Genomic DNA, 20,098 nt, shown 5'->3' on the forward strand with positions numbered 1-20,098 from the left:
CTTTAAGCTGGCTTTATCCTAGAACTCTTATTTCTGCACTGCATGCAATTCCAGGCAGTTTTTTTCTCAGATAAATAAATTATATATTGATAATTATTCTGTCATGTTTTAACCCCAGTTGAAAACTAAACTACCATGAAGAAAATTAACTCTATCCCAGCCAAAACTAGTACATACTTCCTTTTAGATATTTCCCTCTGCAATATAAAATAATGTAAATGCCCAAATTTTATTAATTGTATATTTTTCCAAAAATTAAACTGAATACATATAATTTTGTATGCAACTCACAGTTAGGTACCAAGTTACCTTTTCAGGTCAACTCTTGATCACATTTTCAGAAAAATGCATGCAGCTCCCTCAATTCCACTGGTTTCTGAAAATGAGGAGAAAAATGTTGAATCACATTGGGATGTCTGAAAAATGCCCTATTATATCCACAACAAAGAGTTTTAGCAGTTGTATGCTCCACTTACAATGAGTTGAAAATGAGTATAGAAAATCTCAAACTTCAATTCCTTTAGAAAGTTGCCAGAAGAAACCATGTGTCTTAGAAAATATAAGATTTTCTGAAGATCTGACTAAATCTGCTCATCTTCTTCTTTTCAATTCTTCTGTCTGATAAGGTTTGTTCCAATCAGCAGTGATGATTTTGATAGTAAATAGATTAGTAATTGCTTTACATGTCCTATTATTCCCAGCAGGACTGTACTCTGAGAGACATATAGGACCTGCTAAAAGCATTGCACTTCTCAGCATTCTAGTAGCAAATGGATGTGCATATGATTGAAAATGTTACAGTAATTGGCTGAGTGTGAAAAATACGAAGATGTATTTATTTGCAGAAGTTAGGTGTTGCCCTCTGTGAGTCAGCTGAGAATGGCAGCATTTACTGCCTCTGAAAAAAAAAAATCCTGTGTACTAGATAGCTCTGTAAATCCTCAATGTAGATCCTGCAGTGGCAGAAACTATGCAATGAGTCTTCAAGGTGCAGAGTGGCAGAACCCGTGTGAGATAAATGAAAATGTTCTGTACTGCTAGCTATTGCAGCTGAACAAATCACTTGCTTTTTATTCTATCTCCACAGCTAAACTTCCATAGGAAAGTCTTCATGTAAGATAACAGCCTTCTCTAGGGAGGAAAAAAAAAATAGAGAGTTTTCAGGGAAAAGTTCATTAATTTTAGCCAGCCTGTTGTTCAGTTACATATCTTAATAACAGGACATTTTTGTGGTACTCAAATCTCATACTGCACACAAGTACTTTGATTACTTCCTGCATTCTATCACCTGCCTGCTGAGTTTTAAAGATCTTTTAAAATCTAGCTCACTCTAGCTGCAGAAGAAAATATATAAGGACATAAAAATTATGTGCAGATATCCCTAAAACTGATGAATTTGGAAGATGTGCTGAACAACCACTCAAAATGAAGGTTCTACAACTGCTGTTTCTACACATCTATGCACAACATTTGAACACCCAGAGATGTTCTCTGCCAGCCTGAGCAGTTCTATATATTTCCTTCAAAAACATTATTTACAAGTGCTCAGAGTAATGATCCAAGAAAAATATGAATTACAGATTGAGGTCTAGTTTGCCTAAGTTAGACATGTAACTTACTTTTAAACCCCTTATCCCTACACTTCTGCTCAAAGATCTCTCAAGTACCTCTATGTCTTTCTTGAATTGTGGGAAGCAAACTGTCCCAAAGGGTCCATCTACACTTCGGTCTTCCCCAAAAAGCACATACACCCCAGAGCAAACTGTCCATATAGCCCTAAGTATCCTGAAATCTGTCTGGTACTATTAGGTGTAATTATTAAATTTGTTTTTGTTTCAGTCTGTATGAAGAAGTGTAAGTGCTGTGTTAAACCACTGCTGGGGTAGTTGTTGTGTGACATGATGCTGCATGTTTTTTTATGGCATGCAAGGGTTGCTTTCTTAGAGAAAAATCATTTGGGTTTTCATAAGGCTATGCAGGGCATGGAGAGGTTGGTGGTGTCTCATCTTTGCTGCCTGTAGAGTGTGGTCCTTGCACTGAATGTTATTCTGGAACTGCAATCATTTTCATCTCAAAGGGAACTATGAAATTAAAAAGCCTGAGAATGAGCTATCACACATGGACTGGGAATGATAGAGGGCCAGATTCTAGAAGCCAAGTTATTTGCTAGTGTAGATGTACCAAATAGTATTTTACAGCTGACATTTCACCAATACTGAATCAAGTGGAATAATTACCCTCAGCATCTTACTTATAGCAGTACTATTAACATGTCAGAATGTGATTTGCCTTGACTTTCATTGTTGACTTTCATTTGATTTTCTTCTACTCCTTCTCTTGGACCTTTTTCCTTGCATTTGCATTTAGTCAGCTATTCCCAGTCTTGTATTGATGAATGTGATTTTCCCCTCCAAAGTCAGCACTTGACACACATCTTGCTGAATTTTATCTTGCTGATTTAAGATCATATCTGAAAAATATTACAGTAATTTTGAATCTTGATCCTGGTCCCTAAAGCATTTGTATGCCCTATGCTGTTAATTAGTATCATAGATTTCGTACATAATCACAATTCGTTTTGTCACCTAAATCACTAATAAAATATGTTTGAAATAATTCATGTTCTAATTCATGTGCTTGTATTTGTCCAATTTTTCCTTTAACCTCTAGCCTGAGTATCCCCAAGAGGCACTTTGGTAGTTGCTTAAGTATTTAAAACTTGCATTCATATCTAATCTGATTCACAAAATTATATTTAAGCTACCAAACTCTGATTGCTTATGTCCCTGAAGAGGGACAAGTCTGCTACTTACTGAGCTCTGCATTAGTTATTCTGTCACTAATTTTGCATTCCAATTTAGAAATAGGTAATCAAAAGCAGGCTAATGATGCTGTGTTTTTCTCATATTCTATTACAAGCACCATGCATTTGCTCCACTATATTTATAGAAATCCAGGGGTTTGTAGAAAATTGCATCTGTAATTTTTATTGTATCAAGTGACCTACTTTTCACCTTAGTCCATTTGAACACAGCAGATATATTTACTGTCAGTTACTGAGACAAGAAATGTGGTATTGTTTTGTCTAGATCAGCATCCTTTAATGGCCGTGCAGTCTATTAAATATCTATTACAGACTCTGCATTTAATAAATGGTTTTTAATTGACTAGATGTCAGTGGCAACATTCAAGAAAACTCAGTTACATGGGATTTTTCATTGATTTTCCCTATATTAGAAAATGAAATGTCAGCTACCATTAATTGCATTTTCACAATACGAATCATACTGCAAAAGTAGCTGCTAAGTGAAAGCATTTCTAGCCTAACGTGCTAGAAAAGTATTTTTTTTAAATTAACCCAATATATAAACAATTGTTACAGTTATGTGTCTCTGTGGGTCAAACTGATGTGAATACAATTGCAATCTATAATATGGAACCATTTTGGAGCTTCTAGAAAAAATGCATTCAGAGACATATTTTGATCTTGTTTATCCTCATACACTGCACTGTCTGCACCCAGCACCACAGAAGTTGGTTCATCTATGGTTTCTAGGAGTTCTTAACTACAAGGATGTTGTCCATGACTCAAGTACAGAACTGTTAACTTATATTGTGTTATAAGTGTATACATGTCTACCCAGGCCATGTGCCATTACTTAGGAGGGCATGATCCAGAATAAAGTTTATGAGACCATGACACACATATTCTTTACCACTGAAGATCCACAGTTCAATAAGTGTTGGTGCATCTTTCCTGTCTGCCTGCCTGTGTCTGCATTTGTGTGATCAGACCATCATAATCATGTTTGCTTTCTACAGGTATAATTCCATGGATTTTATTTCATGTGATCACATCTATAATGCAGGACCATCACTCTATACAATCCTAGTGAGATGAATTGGAAGTCTGGATGTGAAAATTCATTTGACTATGCACAATTTACCGTAGTGCTAGAAGTTCTTATGTCTTTGTAGGGAAAGAAAAATCCATGACCTTTCTAAAGTATGTGATGTGGCATTCAATTTCCCTGCATCTGACTGATAAGCAAGCAGGAAGTTACATCTTTTGCCATGGTAGACAAGCATAATTAAGCAATAAGGCAATGGAGGTAGTCATGATTATCTTAGGATGCACCTGGGAGCTGCCTTGTTGCTATTTTAAAACATCTTTATGTGAAGGGAACTGTATTAATTTCTGCTGAGAAAGATAAACTTGCAGTTTGGAATGCTCATGAGCAGCAGTTCCAGTTGTGCTTCACACAGTGGTGTGTTCACCCCAAACAATTAGGCTTCTCCTTCTGCAGAAGGAGACATGGAGCAGGTTGTAAACATTTTATTGACAGTTCAGAGAGAAAAAAAAAAAAAAAAAAAAAAAAGGAAAAAAAAAGAAAAAGAAAAAAGAAGGGGGAAAAAAAAAGCCAACACAGCCTCTCCTCCAAAGTAATTATGCTTTTGCTGGCTTGCAGTGAGTGCAAAACTTACATTTTTACAAGTTTAGAATAAAAATATGTTGCCTCCAACACTTGATTTTCAGGGAAGATGTCTCTGCATAATTAATACTATTGCACCCACATTCTAATTTATGCATTTTAATTATATCAAAGGCCTGGTGAATAATTAATGCAAGCAAAACAATGGGTCTGAAGCATAAGCTGAGAAGTATCACTTTTTAATGGGCTCTGTAAATTTAAATAACTAATGAAAGCTATTTAACTATTTGATTGTGAGAATATTTCTCCCTGATACAATCAAGGATTAACTACCATAATTGAGCAGACTCTCAAGTGGAGAAATGTTAGCTCAGGTTAGTTGTTTTCTGAGTGTACTATGATGTATTGATCCACCTGAGCTATGTGCTTCCAGGAAAGAGATTTATTTGCAAGTTTCCCCTCTGGGAGGAGCTGGCATGTCATTGGTATCATCTATAATATGTAAAATCAGAATTCTGGGCACAGTGTTCCCCTTTGACTTCCTGTCTTCAAGTAGGTCAGTTCTTGCAAGTTTCATAGGGAGATTTAGAATTGAATCTAAAGAAATACAAAATAGAATTTATTATCTTTGAGTTCAGCAATCTAAGAATTAAGGATATAGGCCAGGTTAGTAATTTAGAGGCTTGCAGTGGTCAGAGAGAGATAGAACTTCTAGAGAATTTAATCTCCTCCTAAAATGGGTTTTTGAAATAGATGGGATTAATAACCATTTGGCAGTGTCTAGCATTTTTCTCTTTCTTACAGAAGAGGCTTATGATACTGTCTTGCCCATACACTTAACTTCTAGACAGCCAAGTTTAGATGAAGTTAATCTCACCAACAAAGGCAGCCTCCAAAACTGTGATGTAAAAAAGACCTGCTCACAGCAGTCTGAAGGTGTGAAGACCAGGGCAAACCAGTAGGGCTCACAGCACAGAGCTGTGCAAAATTGAGTGTTTCACACTGACAGCCAGCATTGGTTCCTTGGCCAAGTCTCAGATGTGAATCATGTCACTCATTTAGAAAGTCCCTCCCCCTCTGAAGGGGTCAAAATGTACATTTTTATTAATCTGCCATACCCAAACACCATCCTCCACCTGCTCTGCTCCCTGGAGCAGAGCTGGGCAATGGGATGTGTCCCAGATGTGCTGCATGTCCTGGCTTTCGTGTACTCTGAGTTTGTCACACAGAGTGGTGAAAGCATGTGGACAGCAGACAACACTGATTGCATAGCATGGAAAAAAAAAAAAAACCAACTAACTGCATAGCATGGAAAGCCTGGCAGCAGAAAATACTCATTTCTTTGGGAGAGTAAAATGGTACAGCAAATGATGAATTACTGCAATCCCTGGCAATATATTACATACACTCAAGAAATATCAGCTTGTCAATGTGAATATAAAATTAATAGCTTCTACCAACTTTTTTGTTCTTGTTTTCCATATCAGAAGTTCGCAATTTAATGCAAAATGTTTAAGAAAGTGTCATAATAATAACAACAGCATAATGAAGGACTTTTAAAAGAAATAAGATTGACAGAGGCTGCTGCCAATTTTTCATATCAGGCCCTTTATTTAAATGCATTAATTTGAGCCCAGTGACTTTTGGCTCCTATGCTTGAAATTTTCTTTTTACCTAATATTATGTGTTGAACTGAACTATTTGACTCTATAGCCCTCACTTGTGTCACTGGGAAGATATTGAAGGCAGCCATGCAGGAATGTATTGTGTTTCCCCTGTTTTCAGCTGTGTTTGCATGAGCCTGGACATTTGCTCTCCTCAGTGGTTGTGGCCTGTGTCAGACAGGCAGGAGTAACTTTCAGTTTTGTTGGGCTGTGTCCCTTCATGCAGGTGTCAGGAAGAACAGGGAAGAACAGAAAAGGTTCTTGCTAAAGTGCCTCTGCTCCAGGGAAATCTCATCCAGCCATAGCAATCTGCTGCCTGGCCCCAGTGAATATTTCATAGAAGTCAAAAAGCTGAACACAAAAGATCTTGTGCCATAGCATCAGATTAAACCAGTTTATGTCTTGAGAGCAATAGTACCTGCAAGAGCAGACAGATATTGGGGCAGAGTTAACAGGCCAGCAGTGGGGCTGACTTGCTCACTGTCAGCTTTCCTGCCAGCAGCTGGGCAGCATCCTGATGACATCCCTCTGCACCCCACTCCTCTCTACTTTCCTTACTGCAGAACCTACAAGGGGTAGTAAGAACAAATCCCCGGGAAACACAGCTATTTTATTGAATCCTGTTTAAGACCAAATCCTCCTGAGCACATTTGGGATGGAGTCTGGTGTTCTGGCTGTCCAGTGCTTGCAGTGTGGCTGCTGAAAAGAGCAGGAGCTCACGGGCCCAGGTGAAGAGCATCCCTTTGCTTCTGCCTTTGCAGGACTACGAGAAGGAGAAAGCTGCAGCCAAGGCCCTGGAGGATGTGAAGGCAAACTTCTACTGTGAACTGTGTGACAAGCAGTACCACAAACACCAGGAATTTGACAACCACATCAATTCTTATGACCACGCTCACAAGCAGGTAAACCTGATAAATGTCTTGCATGTTGTGATGGTCTCTCTTCCCTCCTCATTGGTTGTGGGAGGTTTCTAAATTCACCCAAGTAGAAGACAATTCATCATTTGATGTTTTCAACTTTACAATGCTACTTTCCACTAAAATAAAATAGAAAATATTCACTTTTATCACAATTTATTTTAAGCTACTCTGACTGAAGGACCTCCAGCTGTAGTTTTAGATACATGCTTAATATCAATGCCTGGACTTAATTTGATATATTTAAATGTGGAATTACTTAAAAGCTGCAGGCAGGGGAAAAGATTTCTTCCTCAAATGACCTCTTTGACCCTCCCAGTCACGAAAAAAGCCTCTATTCTTCATGCTTTTACAATAAGGCCTATGACCATGCTGTTTCAAGCTAGTTGTGCTGTTTCAAGTGCAGAAAATAATTTCTTTTTTTCTTTTTTTTTTTTTTTTTAGAAACATCTGTTTCTGGAGTTAAAATCTATGTCTCATAATGTTTCTCAGGTGAAATACATTTTGCCTTGCCCACAGGACACAGATATAAAATAATCCCTAATGAGATGTTGGATTCTTGAAAAAAGATAATAAATACCAATTTTTTATCCTTTTTTGTATCAATTTTATCATATTTGTATGTGGTAGGTATATTCTACCCAAATGTGCCTATTAAATTTATTTCCTGCATCCCAGGTTTTTCTCCAATTTTAGCAAAATCCATATTTCAGTTGGCAATATGAAAGGAAAATGCAATAAGTTCATATAAACACTTCAGAATTTAAAGAAAATGGATTGCACAGGAGCGAACTTTTCTGAACCTCTGAAGTGAGGGACCACATCTGCTGACCTGGCCTGCTGAGCACACGTAACTGGATTCCACAGATGGATGTTTTTTTCCTGTGTTTCTGCTTGTGCTTGCATTTAAGTGCTCATGTATCTCGTGCATCCAACTTGCAAGGGAATTTGTGTCCTCTGTGTGATCACACTTGTGGGTTCACAGGGGGCAGCAGCTACCTCAAAAACATGTGAAACCATTAGAAGTTGCAGGCATTTCTGGCAGAAGATTAGAAATTATAATGTTGGATAAAATGAGCAACACTGAAGGCAAAACTCCTCTCTCCCCCTGAAAGCAATCTTATTGTCTTCTGCAGTATCACAGAGGAGGTAAATCCCCCTGGAATTTTCTGTGTGCATCCATCACAGCACTTCATTTAAAAACTGCCTAAGGTTTGCCCACTTATCAAATGCTGAACCACCCTGCTGAAGCATCCTAGTCAGCTACCCATGGGTAATAATGGGACTTTTTTGTCCCATCACTCCCAAACCAGAGTTACGCATTTATGTATTAAATCAAAAACAATTCTTCACATCACCATTCCATTAATTAATCCATAAAAATGTTTATAAAAACACAAAACAAATGCTTTTCCATATCCTAAACCTGTGACTCTAATTCCTATAAATCCCCATTTGCTGCACAAAAGATTTTTTCACCCTTCAGCTGTTTTTGTTTTTTTTTTTTACGTCATCAGAAATGAATCTGAACTCAAATGGAGCCATTTGTGCTCTTTCCCCTTCACACACTTCCCCTGCAAAAAGCAGTTTATGCTAAATCAAACAGCCTGCTTCATGCACCAGCTATGATTGGGTTGTTGGGCAGGGGAGGTTTTGGCAGGTTTCTGTTATAAAAGGGCTTGTTTAATCAATAAAACTTTTCTTAATTTTCAGATAAATGTAATGCTTTAAAAGATGCCAGTCATAGTGCTAGAAACTAAGGGTCTGCACAGAAATGCACGACACATCCAGAATACCAACTGGCAGTGCAAGCTCACCTCATCCTGCCCTTTTAGATGAAGTTCAGAAGCTCAGTTAGTGCAGGATTAGCTAGATACCCTCCTGATATGACAGGCTAATTCAGTCTTTTCTTCCCTCTCACTTCTTACCTGGTCAGCCAAGTCTGGGAAAAGCTTTAGTTTGTCTCTAGAAATAGTGTAGGTGTATCCTTTTCTCTGACTTTTGTAGTCAGTCACAGAAAAGCCTCTATGCTTTATGCTTTTGTTAGCATAATCCTAAAGAAGAAGAAGAAGAAGAAAAAAAGTTAATTTATGGTTTCCTGTGGGTTTAGTTAGCTTGGTTGCAAAATGTTTATTCTGGAAGGGACATTAGCCACTACAAGAGCTTCTTCCTCTGAAGGTGTTTTCTGTTTCCCAGCAGTAATTTGAGGGTAGCTTTATTAATCTGTATGGATATGTTCTAAACATCATTCTTCTAATGGGGAATAAATTAAAATGAGACACTCTTTGCATCTCAGTAACAATACAGTATAGTCCTCCATGTGATTTCCCATTCAAATGCTACTACTTCGCAATTTGTATTAAAGTGCCAATGATGTTTAGAGAAGATAGAAAGGCAGAAAAAAGGATATTGCACTGAGTGCTTAATCATGTCTTTTGTTTGTCTTCCAGAGGAAACAGATTTTATTAGAAGAATTGTGGATTTAATCTTCACATAATCATAGAATTAATTTTGTGATCCATTTTCTTAGAGATGATTTCAACCAGTTGTTATAGCAGGCAGTGCTGAGCCTTGGACCTTGCAGTTGGTGTACCAGCCATTGCCCTCCCTCTCCTCAGAGGCTGCAAAATGTTATGATGATAGTCTGGCCTTGTTTGCATAAATGGCCTTTCTGCTGTCTTTCTGTGTCAGATTATTCTAAAGCAGTATACTCAAAAATACTTTGTCTCTCTCTGCTTGCTACGTGCCTTCAAATTTATAGACACAAAAATATGATATATGTGTATACATATATGCATAAGATTTTGACAGAACATTAAAGATCAATGCCTACATCTTCATTATCTTCTAAAATTGTAATGATCCTGGAGAGTTCTATTGTTATTTATCTATTTTTGAGGTACATTGTCTCACTATTAAGCAATTCTTATTCCTGTGGTTGTTTTGTCAGCATTAGTCTCAATATCAATATATTAATATCAATATATCAATATCAATATTCCCTGACACAATACAGTAATTTTTCCTTGATATTACCAGCTATTGGAAATAAATTTCTCTCAGCTCAGTGCTGGATAAAATGAACACAGAAAATTTGTTTGACTGGAAGTTTGCACTCCCAACCAGCTTTGCCTGAGCCTTCTGTTGTTAAACCTGATCCTTAACAAGGCTGGGCAGGAGTGTGAGTGACTTTCCTGGGAGAACCTAATCTTCCATCACCACACAGACCTGTGCATACATCTCTCATTGGCCCACCACATATCAGCTAACCCACTTGAATTCACAGACTTTTACTTTCTGTTTTTTCCTATGACTTTGTAAAGTCTGGGGCAGCAGTCACGGGGAGCAGCCCATTTGATAAATCTGCAGTTTCTCTCCTCAAGCATCCAGGTGAAGGACACTTGCTCTCTCTTGCCCGCTGCATTCTCTGCAGCAAAAGTTAACTGCATCAGAACAGAGTGCCTTGGCTCTGCCAAAGCCATCTGAACACTGACAGACACAAGGACCCTGGTGTGAATTCATTCAAAAGTCATCAGGGTATAGATAACCAAGACAGGCTGCTATAGGTTAAGCTGAAAATAATATATAACTGTAGCTATTTTTAACCATGTTGTGGGCCTTTGTAAAATGAAGCCAAACTTGAGCAGAGATGTCTATTTGTTTGACGTTATTAAATGGAATCTTTTAATCACTCCAGTTCATGCACAGTGTTCATTCATTTCAGCTAACATAGAAGTTGTTGGAGTTGTAAATTTTTTGTTTAAATAATCCTCAGCAATCAGCAAGGCTTTTAGATGTCAGCAAATGAGAAAATCACAAATCTGTTCCATGTACTTCATTGTAATAGTTGTGAGGATGATAATAGTAATAATAGGTATAAGCAGTAAAGAAAAACAAGACTGTATTGCCATCTTGGGGTTTCTGATGACAAAGCAAGTATTTAATTTTGTTATCAAAATTTAACCACACAGTTATATTCTCTCATGAAAAGAAATACACAAACTAACAAAAACCTTTAAAAATCACCCCACCATATAAATTTTAGTGTCCTTGAAGCAGACAGTACTGAGCAAGTGACCAGAAGTTTCAGTCTACTCTAGTTTACATGCACATACCTGTATTTTAGTATTTACCATGCATACTAGCATTTGGTTATATTTCTGGCATGAGAGCCTGATTTAGTGTGTACAGCTGTTGGCACTTACTGTTAAGCCTTTATGGTGCTTGTGGATTTAAACTCTAATTCAGGCAGAGATTTAGCTCCTGTTAAACATCAAAGCTAGCAAATATGCTTACATTTTAGCTAGCTTTGCTGCTGCCACCCAGAAAACACACTGATAAGTTAACTCAGAGAAAACTTCAGGAGTGTAAATGCTGAGTTCATCTTGAGGGTGTTCTTCCAGCATCTCCATGTTTATTGGAGGATAAGTAAGTCTATGCTCCAAAGCACCTATGATGTACACAAATTGTTATAGGTGTGCAATTTAGAGGGTTTAAAATTAGACCTAGTCCTGAAAACTGTGAACTTTCTAAGAGGTAGCCTTATAAGAAAAAGAAATTTCCCTCAGAAAGAAATAAAAACATTTTAATTCATAAAATGAGGCATGTTTTACAAGAGATGAAAGTTATTACTATTTATATTTTCCATCTCCAGAATATTTACCAAAAATATCTTTAGCCAGATCAGATGCTTTTGACACATACCTCAGAATATTGACATCATGATTCATCAGTCAACAGTGTTGCGGATTTTTTTCCACAAAGTATTCTTTAATTTCAGTGAAATGCCTGGTCATTTGTAACTATAGACAAATCTATTACCAGTTTATATTTTAATTGTCTCCACTATACTACTATATGTTACTTATTTAGAATGATCACCTCTTCCAGTATAACATTTTTCAGTCATTTCTGCTTCTTTGCCACAATTTTTTTCTCTTGAATTTGGAGGTGTGGGGTTTTCAAATGTTACTTTATTTATTTATTAATCTACAATACAAATAACAATTCCATTTTCTCTGCTCTCTCCTTTTAAGCACATCTTTCTCTTCCCTTGGAAACAGCATACTCTTGACGTTTCTAGTCTAGTCTGGTTTCTTTTTATATGAAGACCAAAGCTAAGAGCAAAGAATTTCTATAGTCTATTCTATCATTTCAGTGTCTTTTTGCCTTAAAGAGACACATTTTCTTGCTCATTGTGAAACTAGCAATTTTCTTGTTGCTACTTATTCCTGTGCCATTTATTGCATCCTCTAATTTCTGTTATAGATTCACACTTTCTTAGCTGTTGATCATGCACTGATTTTTCAGTGCATATTCTTGTTCATACTTCCCAAAATTACTTCTACTCTGACTGTAACTGTTCCCAATGAGCAAGTTTTTGATAGTTTCTTGCTGAATAGTTATGCTTTTCTCACACTGCCTTTTCCATAATGAAATTTTAAAAGTTTTCTCACTCTTTCAGAATTATTTCATGTGAATTAACCCCTTTAATTCATCATTCTTTTATCTAAATTAGTTTTGATTCCAAACTAGATTATCCCAATGGTGCTGGATTGTTAGATACACAACTGATTGTGATACTAATAATTAAGGTTTACAAACGCTTTGGATTTTAAGAACAAGCTTTCCATTGCTCTTATTTATTGGGCTGAAATGTTGTTTATGGATCACAAGCTTTAGCAAATAACAGTAAAAATACAGTGTTTGCAAAGTCAAGAATAAAGAAGTGAGAAAGTTTCAGAATCAATGCTGTTGGGACACCCTAAAGTGATACTTTCATGTATCTGCCCTTTAATGAAATCTTTAATCTCAGATTGCATGTTGTTTTCACTGAGGAAATGTCCCTGACCCAGTACTGAAGATGGACTTTAGAATTTAACCTGTTTTGTGCAAGGGATGCAGCTGCTGCCTGCAAAAGAACTGATGATGTGAAATGAGGGGGAAACAGAAGAACAAGTGGGTTTGGGAAAGCAATTATGGGAATAGATGTGGACAGAAACTGCAAGAACAGCAAGGCATGGAAGAATTGCTCAGAAATTAGAAGACAAGGGAGAAGGAGTTACCAGAGGAAGGTCTAGGAGAAAATCAGTAAATGAGGAGAAACACCAGGATAAAGCATAGCAGGAAACTCTCAGTGTCAACCACTTAGTGCCACCAATGTCTGTTATTGCATTTAGAGATGAGGAATTGGGTGAATAGGCCACATTTCACAATTCTAAGAGAGCACCATAGATATTGTATTGGCACATAGTGTTGTATTGAAAATAATACAAAGGACTTACACAACATAAAAAATGGCTGGAGTCTGGAAAAAAAGCAAAAAATGGAATGTATAATGCTGTTTTCATATAAATTTTCATCTTTTACTACTGCTAGATAATATAACACCAAAATTTTCTTGTCCTGTTATTTAGACACAGAGAAATCCTGCCTTTCAAAAAACATGTTTGCATCACAGCTGTTGTGCTCCTGAGCACCTGCAATCCTGCAATTTTGAAATGCTGAAGTAGCAGTGCAGGGGAAGAGTTCAGGGGAACAATCAGGTGTCACACCACAGAAACTAATGTAAATAAGGGTAACAAAGCAAAACAGGATGACAACAGCATTTAGGTACAGGAACACTGTACAACATGTGCACAAAAGCAGGACATAACACAATAATTCTGCAGCTTTACTGAAATAAGAACATTTCTTTTCCCAGTTTGAAATTTTCTTAAAATTAATGCTCATTTTATAATATCATGCAATATTTTCTTAAATGGCATGAGGGGAGGCTTGTATTTATAGGCCTGCTGCACAGAGATGCTTCCACTGCACACCAGAGCAAGTGCATGTACCAGAGCAGCTGGAGAGCAGCAGAAGCAGCATTATCAAATACCACTGAGCACACTCTGGTGATTAGGAGTGACCCGAGGCAACACATTCCAGAGAAATGTCACCAGAAACAATTCTTTATTCTAAACTTACGAGGCTGAGCAGAGCAGTGAGCTTTATAAAGAACTGCTAAACATGCTGCCCTGCCAACGCTTTGCTTCTTTCTTATTACTCAGTGATAAAGTAAATAAATTGGCAGTATTCATCCTTTTTAAATTGCATGTTACTTAGAATAATGAGATTCCTTTCATCATTAGCCCTCCAAAAAAAATCCTTGCAAATAATGCAGAGCTTCTTTTAAATTTAATGTCTTGATAAGCTAAATTGTTAAATGCTAGATGCTATGGAATTACATTTGGTGTTCTTTAGAGTGAATGCTAATTAACATGTAAATTAGCAATTTAACCCTCTTTAAATTGGGAAAAAAACCCATGGGACACCTAATTTCATAGCTGTTAATGATGGTCCAATGACTGTAGAATTTTTCTTAAGCATTTCATTATATATAGAATTACAAAAGTACACTATCAGATTTTGGCATTTAAGACATAGCAATAACCAGAATGTCAGTTAGAGGAAGTGCTTTTCATTAATGCCTGTGTTATTGTTCTTTCCATTCTTCTCAGATGGTATACTTTTTAATTACTAAAGTTTTAAAAGTAATTTTCCTAGCAGGAGGAATGGTTGATGCAGTATAATGGATGGCTTATTAAAATAAGCAAGGAGTTGTATGGATTACATTTGTAACAAAACTAAAAATGATCATGCCAAACCACAGAAAAATACAAAATTACCCCTTGAAGTATCATGTTTTATTTTAATTTTGTGTAATAAATTTTTACTCAGAAAATGAAGGAATACATTCTTCTACAATTATATTTAGATAGAAGGTGCAATTAACTGGTAGAAACTCAGCATGTCTGGTTCAAATAATTTCCTATTGCTTCAAACTTTACTGTCATTTAAAATACAGACAAAGATCCCCAAACTAAATTAATCAAAACAATTATGTTATGACTTGTTTAACATGGCAATCAATGCTAATTGAAACAAAAACAAAAATTTAAACAAATGACTTCCTAAAACATTCCATTCAAATTAAAAAAAAAATAAATTGTTTTTACCAGGTCATACTTCTTTATTCTAATACAAAAAACAGTTATCAAAATGAACATATTCCTCTTTAGTTCTGAAGTGCTAATCCATACTTAATTAATTAATTAATTAATTAAATGAGCTAGACATGTAGAACCTAAATATTTATGTTTAGATTATTATTCCCTGTTAGCCTTTAGGGCAGCCAGAACGAAGCCATGCCTGTATTATTTAATAAATAAGATGATTTTTGTTGGGTGGTGCTATCCTTTTAAACATCTCTCTATTCAGGGATACAGACTGTTTCCACTTTTTAAATGCCAGATACAAGGACAGAACAAGCAGAATAAACAGCATGTTTGCTCTCTACTTCTATGCAAAATGTTACCATCCATGTGAAACTCTGTTCACCATGAACTGGGCAGGACTGAACAGTGCATTGTATTCCCTGTGCCAGCTCCAGAGACTGGCAAACATTGCATAGTGCTGTGTGAAATCCACACATTTTGCACAGTTGGTTGGGTTTTTTGTGTTAAATCAGTAGATCTGGAATACCTGGTGTCAATTTTGTGTCTGCAAACAGAGAGGTGAGAGAGGCAAAGCACTGCCAGATGCTGTGGTTGGCTTCGGTGATCGTGTGCTCACTGGAACTCACATTTGTGGAATGGCTTTTAGACTAAGGTATTGTTCAACCAGATTAAGGAACCTGTTCCCCAGGATCTGCCACACATGCACATATCTCACCTGAGGCAGTCCTGTGCCATAATCAGTATTTTTGGAAATACAGCAATTAGCTGTATGTTAAGTGTTAAATGTTCACAGACAAATTTCATTTCTCTTGCCTTCTACACAACGTTTGAACTTGTTGATAATTTTCCCTCACCTGAAAAAAATGATAATACTTTTAATCCCATTGACACACAAAAAGTATATCTGGCAGCATAAACATCTGTCTAGAATCTGTATCTATTATAGCTCTGTTCATTTTTAAAATGCCTGCACCTTCCAAGCAGTAATTAATGTGCAAGAATGAAGCTGCACAATTGATTCCTGTGGAGCTTTAAGTCATGCTTATCAGCTATGTTTGTGTTCAAGGAGCCTTACAATGTACCTTGTACATCTTTAAGGGGCACTCCTAGCAGAAAAAAAATATTTTAAAGCAAAATAGAAACATATCTATGCATCACCAAGGCAGCAGTAAAAAAGTTGAGATTAGTAATTTTTAATCCTTTCGTAGTTAAATGCATTAATTAACATGTTTTAATATATCTCTAAGGAAAAAATAAATAAGGTACCCAGACTGATTATCATTTCACATTTTTTTACAATTTTATATTATATTTTATATTTAATTCATCAGAAGCCATTAAAAAAACAAGGGTTCTTTAAGCAAATTCTTAGATTAAATTTCAAGGGAATAAATAAAGAAATGTAGGTGACATGCATGTGAATATCAAAGAAACATACTAATACAGGTGATAGGACAGTAAAAAATATATATTTGTTGAAAAGAAACCAAACCAGACCAAACAAACCTGAACAGTAATTTTTCAGGAAATGTTTTTAGAGTGGAATGGTTACTCAAGAATGTGATAAGATCATATTTCGTACAGAGTTTTACATGATTTAATTTCAATCAATATGAAATGGTTCATAAAGATTGTCATATTTTGCTTCAGCAGTGTTACTTTAGAAAAATAAGTTTCAAAATTTTTTTTAAGGTATGTAATAATACTTTCATAATATTAATTATAACACAACCACACCTTTTGTTTTTCATTCTTGAGATACAGAAATTATGAAAATTGCAATTTAAGACTTTATGCTGCAGTGATCTTTAGATGAATTAACATCAAACCACTTGATATTGTCATTTTTTATATCAATATTCAGAATTTTACTCTCTCACTGAGACTAAAAAGTAAAGAAATCCCAGATATCAAGGTTTTCTGCACAGCAGCAGTTCTTTTAACAAGTGTGTTATTATAGAGGAATTGACAGACACTCCCTGGAACCCTGTGACATACATTATGCTTATAGTTAGCATTTCTTGGCTTGTTTTCAGCTCTCAGCATGTTGTTGGATTCCAAATACTGCTTCCTTCAAAGAGACACCTAAATACTTATGTTGAAAAGTCACATTCAATTGATGTGCATTTACACTTTCCACTTAGGATCTGTGTTATTCAACAGGGTTGAATATAAAAAAATTAAATCATATCTGGCAGAAGAAAAACAACTTGTATGGTTTGTGTTCTGAACCTGCCCTGAACCTCCCATCTTAGCCCAGATGGTGTGAATATCAAATCATAAATAATTGAGAAACTATAGGGTAAAGTAATATCTGTTTGGGGTGAACCAATGCAGTTTATTAAGGAACATAGTCTCCCCAGGCAGGTGGTCACAGCACAAAGCCTGAGAGTTCCAGAAGTGTTTGGCCAATGCTCAGCTCACCATGTGAGCCTTGGGGTGTCCTGTGCAGGGACAGCAGCTGGACCCAATCATCTGCCTCAGAATATTCTGTGGGTCTGTGATAGTTACCAATACCTGCATCCAAAAATAGTGCCAAAAGGTACAGTGCAATTTCTACCTTTCAAAAGCAATCAAGAATATTCAGATTAATCCCATCTTTGCTTCAAAGCAACATTAATTCTTCTCATCAGCTCATAATGATCATCTTTTCTGAGTTCCCTGTTACTTTAATATCATTTGAGTCTGACTTACACCAAACATTCAATTCATTGACATAATCTTGGCTCTCAATAACCTGTGTCAGATTCTGATTTGGTTCCCATTTTGAAATTTAGCACACCATAATGTCCATTTTCTTAGATATAAAAAAAAAAAAAAAAAAAAAAAAAAGGGAAAAAAAGAATAATTAAGATTCTGGCTTTAAGTTTGAAAATAATAAGAAAATGGAACAGTAAACATGTCAAAAATCAAGTCATACCCTTACCCATCTAGATTTGGAGTGCATCAGAAGTATACAAAAATTGTTATAGAAATTTTGTTATTTCAGGGAAACGAAACCTTTTTTTCTTATACAATTCTTTTTATTGTTGCAGAAGGTCTCTCTAAAAGCTAAACTCATAATATGTGGTTTAGACAATCAATTTTTTTCAGAAATTATAAAATTATAACATTTAACCCAGCTGCCATACTTCTCCTATGTCTCCAGAATAGTTTCCAGTATTGTTTTAACTCACCTTGTCTAAATAATGTGAAACCACTATCACCATATAGTATCTGCATTGGTGCATATATTAAGAGGCTTCTTTTATATTTCACTACATATACTCACAGTATTTCTCTTTTTTTTCTGACAGAAAGAATTAAAATTCAGGGGTGTAGAAAAGTATGGATTACTGGGATAAGAAACCATGGTATAAATAAAAGAGCAACTTTAAATTTTACAGGAATGAAAATTTCATGGGAGGGAGTAGTAAAGTTTGCTTAACAAGTTCTTTGTGTCAAGTGACAGGAAATAATTTGAAAAGTGACATAATATTTCAGAAACAGTGAGTGATGTATCATCTTCAGACTATTAAACATGCTCATGTCTACATGAAACACATGTCTAAGTGTGTTCACAGCATCATTAGATGTAAGAGTGAATACAAACAGACATCATCTGGAGCATGGCTAAGAGGATAACATTAAATGTTACCTCCCACAACTCCAGAACATGTAAGTGGGTAAGAAAAGTAGTATAGGATTGCTTTTATAAAAGTATATAGTGTTCATTTCTACTCTTTTTTCAGGGAGCAGTTTCTAGAATGCTGTTAAAAATTTTAAATTAAAGCATCACAATTGAAGTGTGTCAAGTTTCAGCTCAGTGACATGTTACACACCAATAAGTTCAAAGGGACAAACTATAAATCACAAGTTGCAAATAAGTAATATTTAAAACACATGGCGATAAAAAGGGAGGTAGATAGGACCAAAATATCTTGGCCTTTATAAACTGGAAAATAAGGGCATTCACTCTTCATGGTTTGGTCTTCTTTTTCCATGATTCACTGAATTTTCTTAAGAAGCACTTTATTGCTCTTGTTATTTCAGAAGGAAATGCTGTTTAACTGGGAAGAGAGAGAATAAGCCAAGTAGAGGGAAGAAAAGACACTAACATCAAAGGAGAGAACACACAATAATAATGTGAAGCAAAATTTGGAAAATAATTAAATAAACTATAAAATATAATGAAAATAACCCTTATAAAAATCAGTACAATGCACAGAGATGTGTGCTCAGAAGATTGTCTTCGATAATCAAAGGCTAAACCAGGCTCTTGAATTATTATCCCTGAAAAAAACAAACCAGAAAAAAAACAAACCAGAAGAAAACAACCAACAAGAAAACCTAAAAAACAAAACAAAACAAAACAAACAAAAAACAAACAAACAAAAATTTTTAAAAAACACACAAAAAAAAAAAAACCAAACAAACCAAAACAGCAACTGGAACATAAATTTCTAATCCAATCCCATGTATGAAGAAATTAAAATTAACACATCTTCCATCTGAATGTGCTGCCTCTGTGAGCCTCCCTTATGACAAGAATAGCACAAATACACTTCATCCATATTATGGATCTCTAAAAATACTAAACATAATCATTAAAGCTGATCTTTAGTCTGCATGTTATTAGCATTCTGTTGATCAACACAGACATACAGGAAATAAAAGAGAACAATTGTATTTAGCGAATGCAAATAAAATATTTGCATATATCTGTACAAATAACAAACTGTAACATACACTTCTTTCAGGAACTTAGTTTAATAAAGGTGCATAAGCTTGTAAAATGAGCCAGGAGGAGAAAATCAAACAGAAGAATGTGAGAGTGAATAAAGAAATTTCAAAGAGAACTTGGCAGATGGTTTAAGAACCCAAATCCCAGAACAGAAAAAGACCAAATAGGTTATAAACAGCTAATCTCATTTAGAAGGAAAGTCAATTCTCTCTGTCTTAAATTTATAATAAAGGAGAGAAAGGAAGAATGGATGGTAAATACTATAAATCACAAGTGTAGAAATTGGAAAAGAAGTGATGGAGGAAGTAAAAAGGGCAAAAGAAAAATCTGTAGTCATTAGAGGTGAGGGCAAGAAAGTTTC

At 35.7% G+C, this 20,098-nt stretch overlaps 1 protein-coding gene across 1 annotated transcript in view; it reads left to right on the forward strand.

The window, feature by feature from the left end:
• ZNF804B (zinc finger protein 804B) overlaps positions 1–20,098 on the forward strand; it is a 219,843-nt gene that overhangs the window by 185,782 nt on the left and 13,963 nt on the right. The window contains exon 2 of the mRNA XM_079302814.1: positions 6,859–6,999. Within this exon, the coding sequence (XP_079158940.1) occupies positions 6,859–6,999 (141 nt within the window). The remainder of the gene's footprint in view (positions 1–6,858; positions 7,000–20,098) is intronic.

This window comes from Erithacus rubecula (assembly GCF_903797595.1).
Source record: "Erithacus rubecula genome assembly, chromosome: 3".
Classification (NCBI taxonomy): domain Eukaryota; kingdom Metazoa; phylum Chordata; class Aves; order Passeriformes; family Muscicapidae; genus Erithacus; species Erithacus rubecula.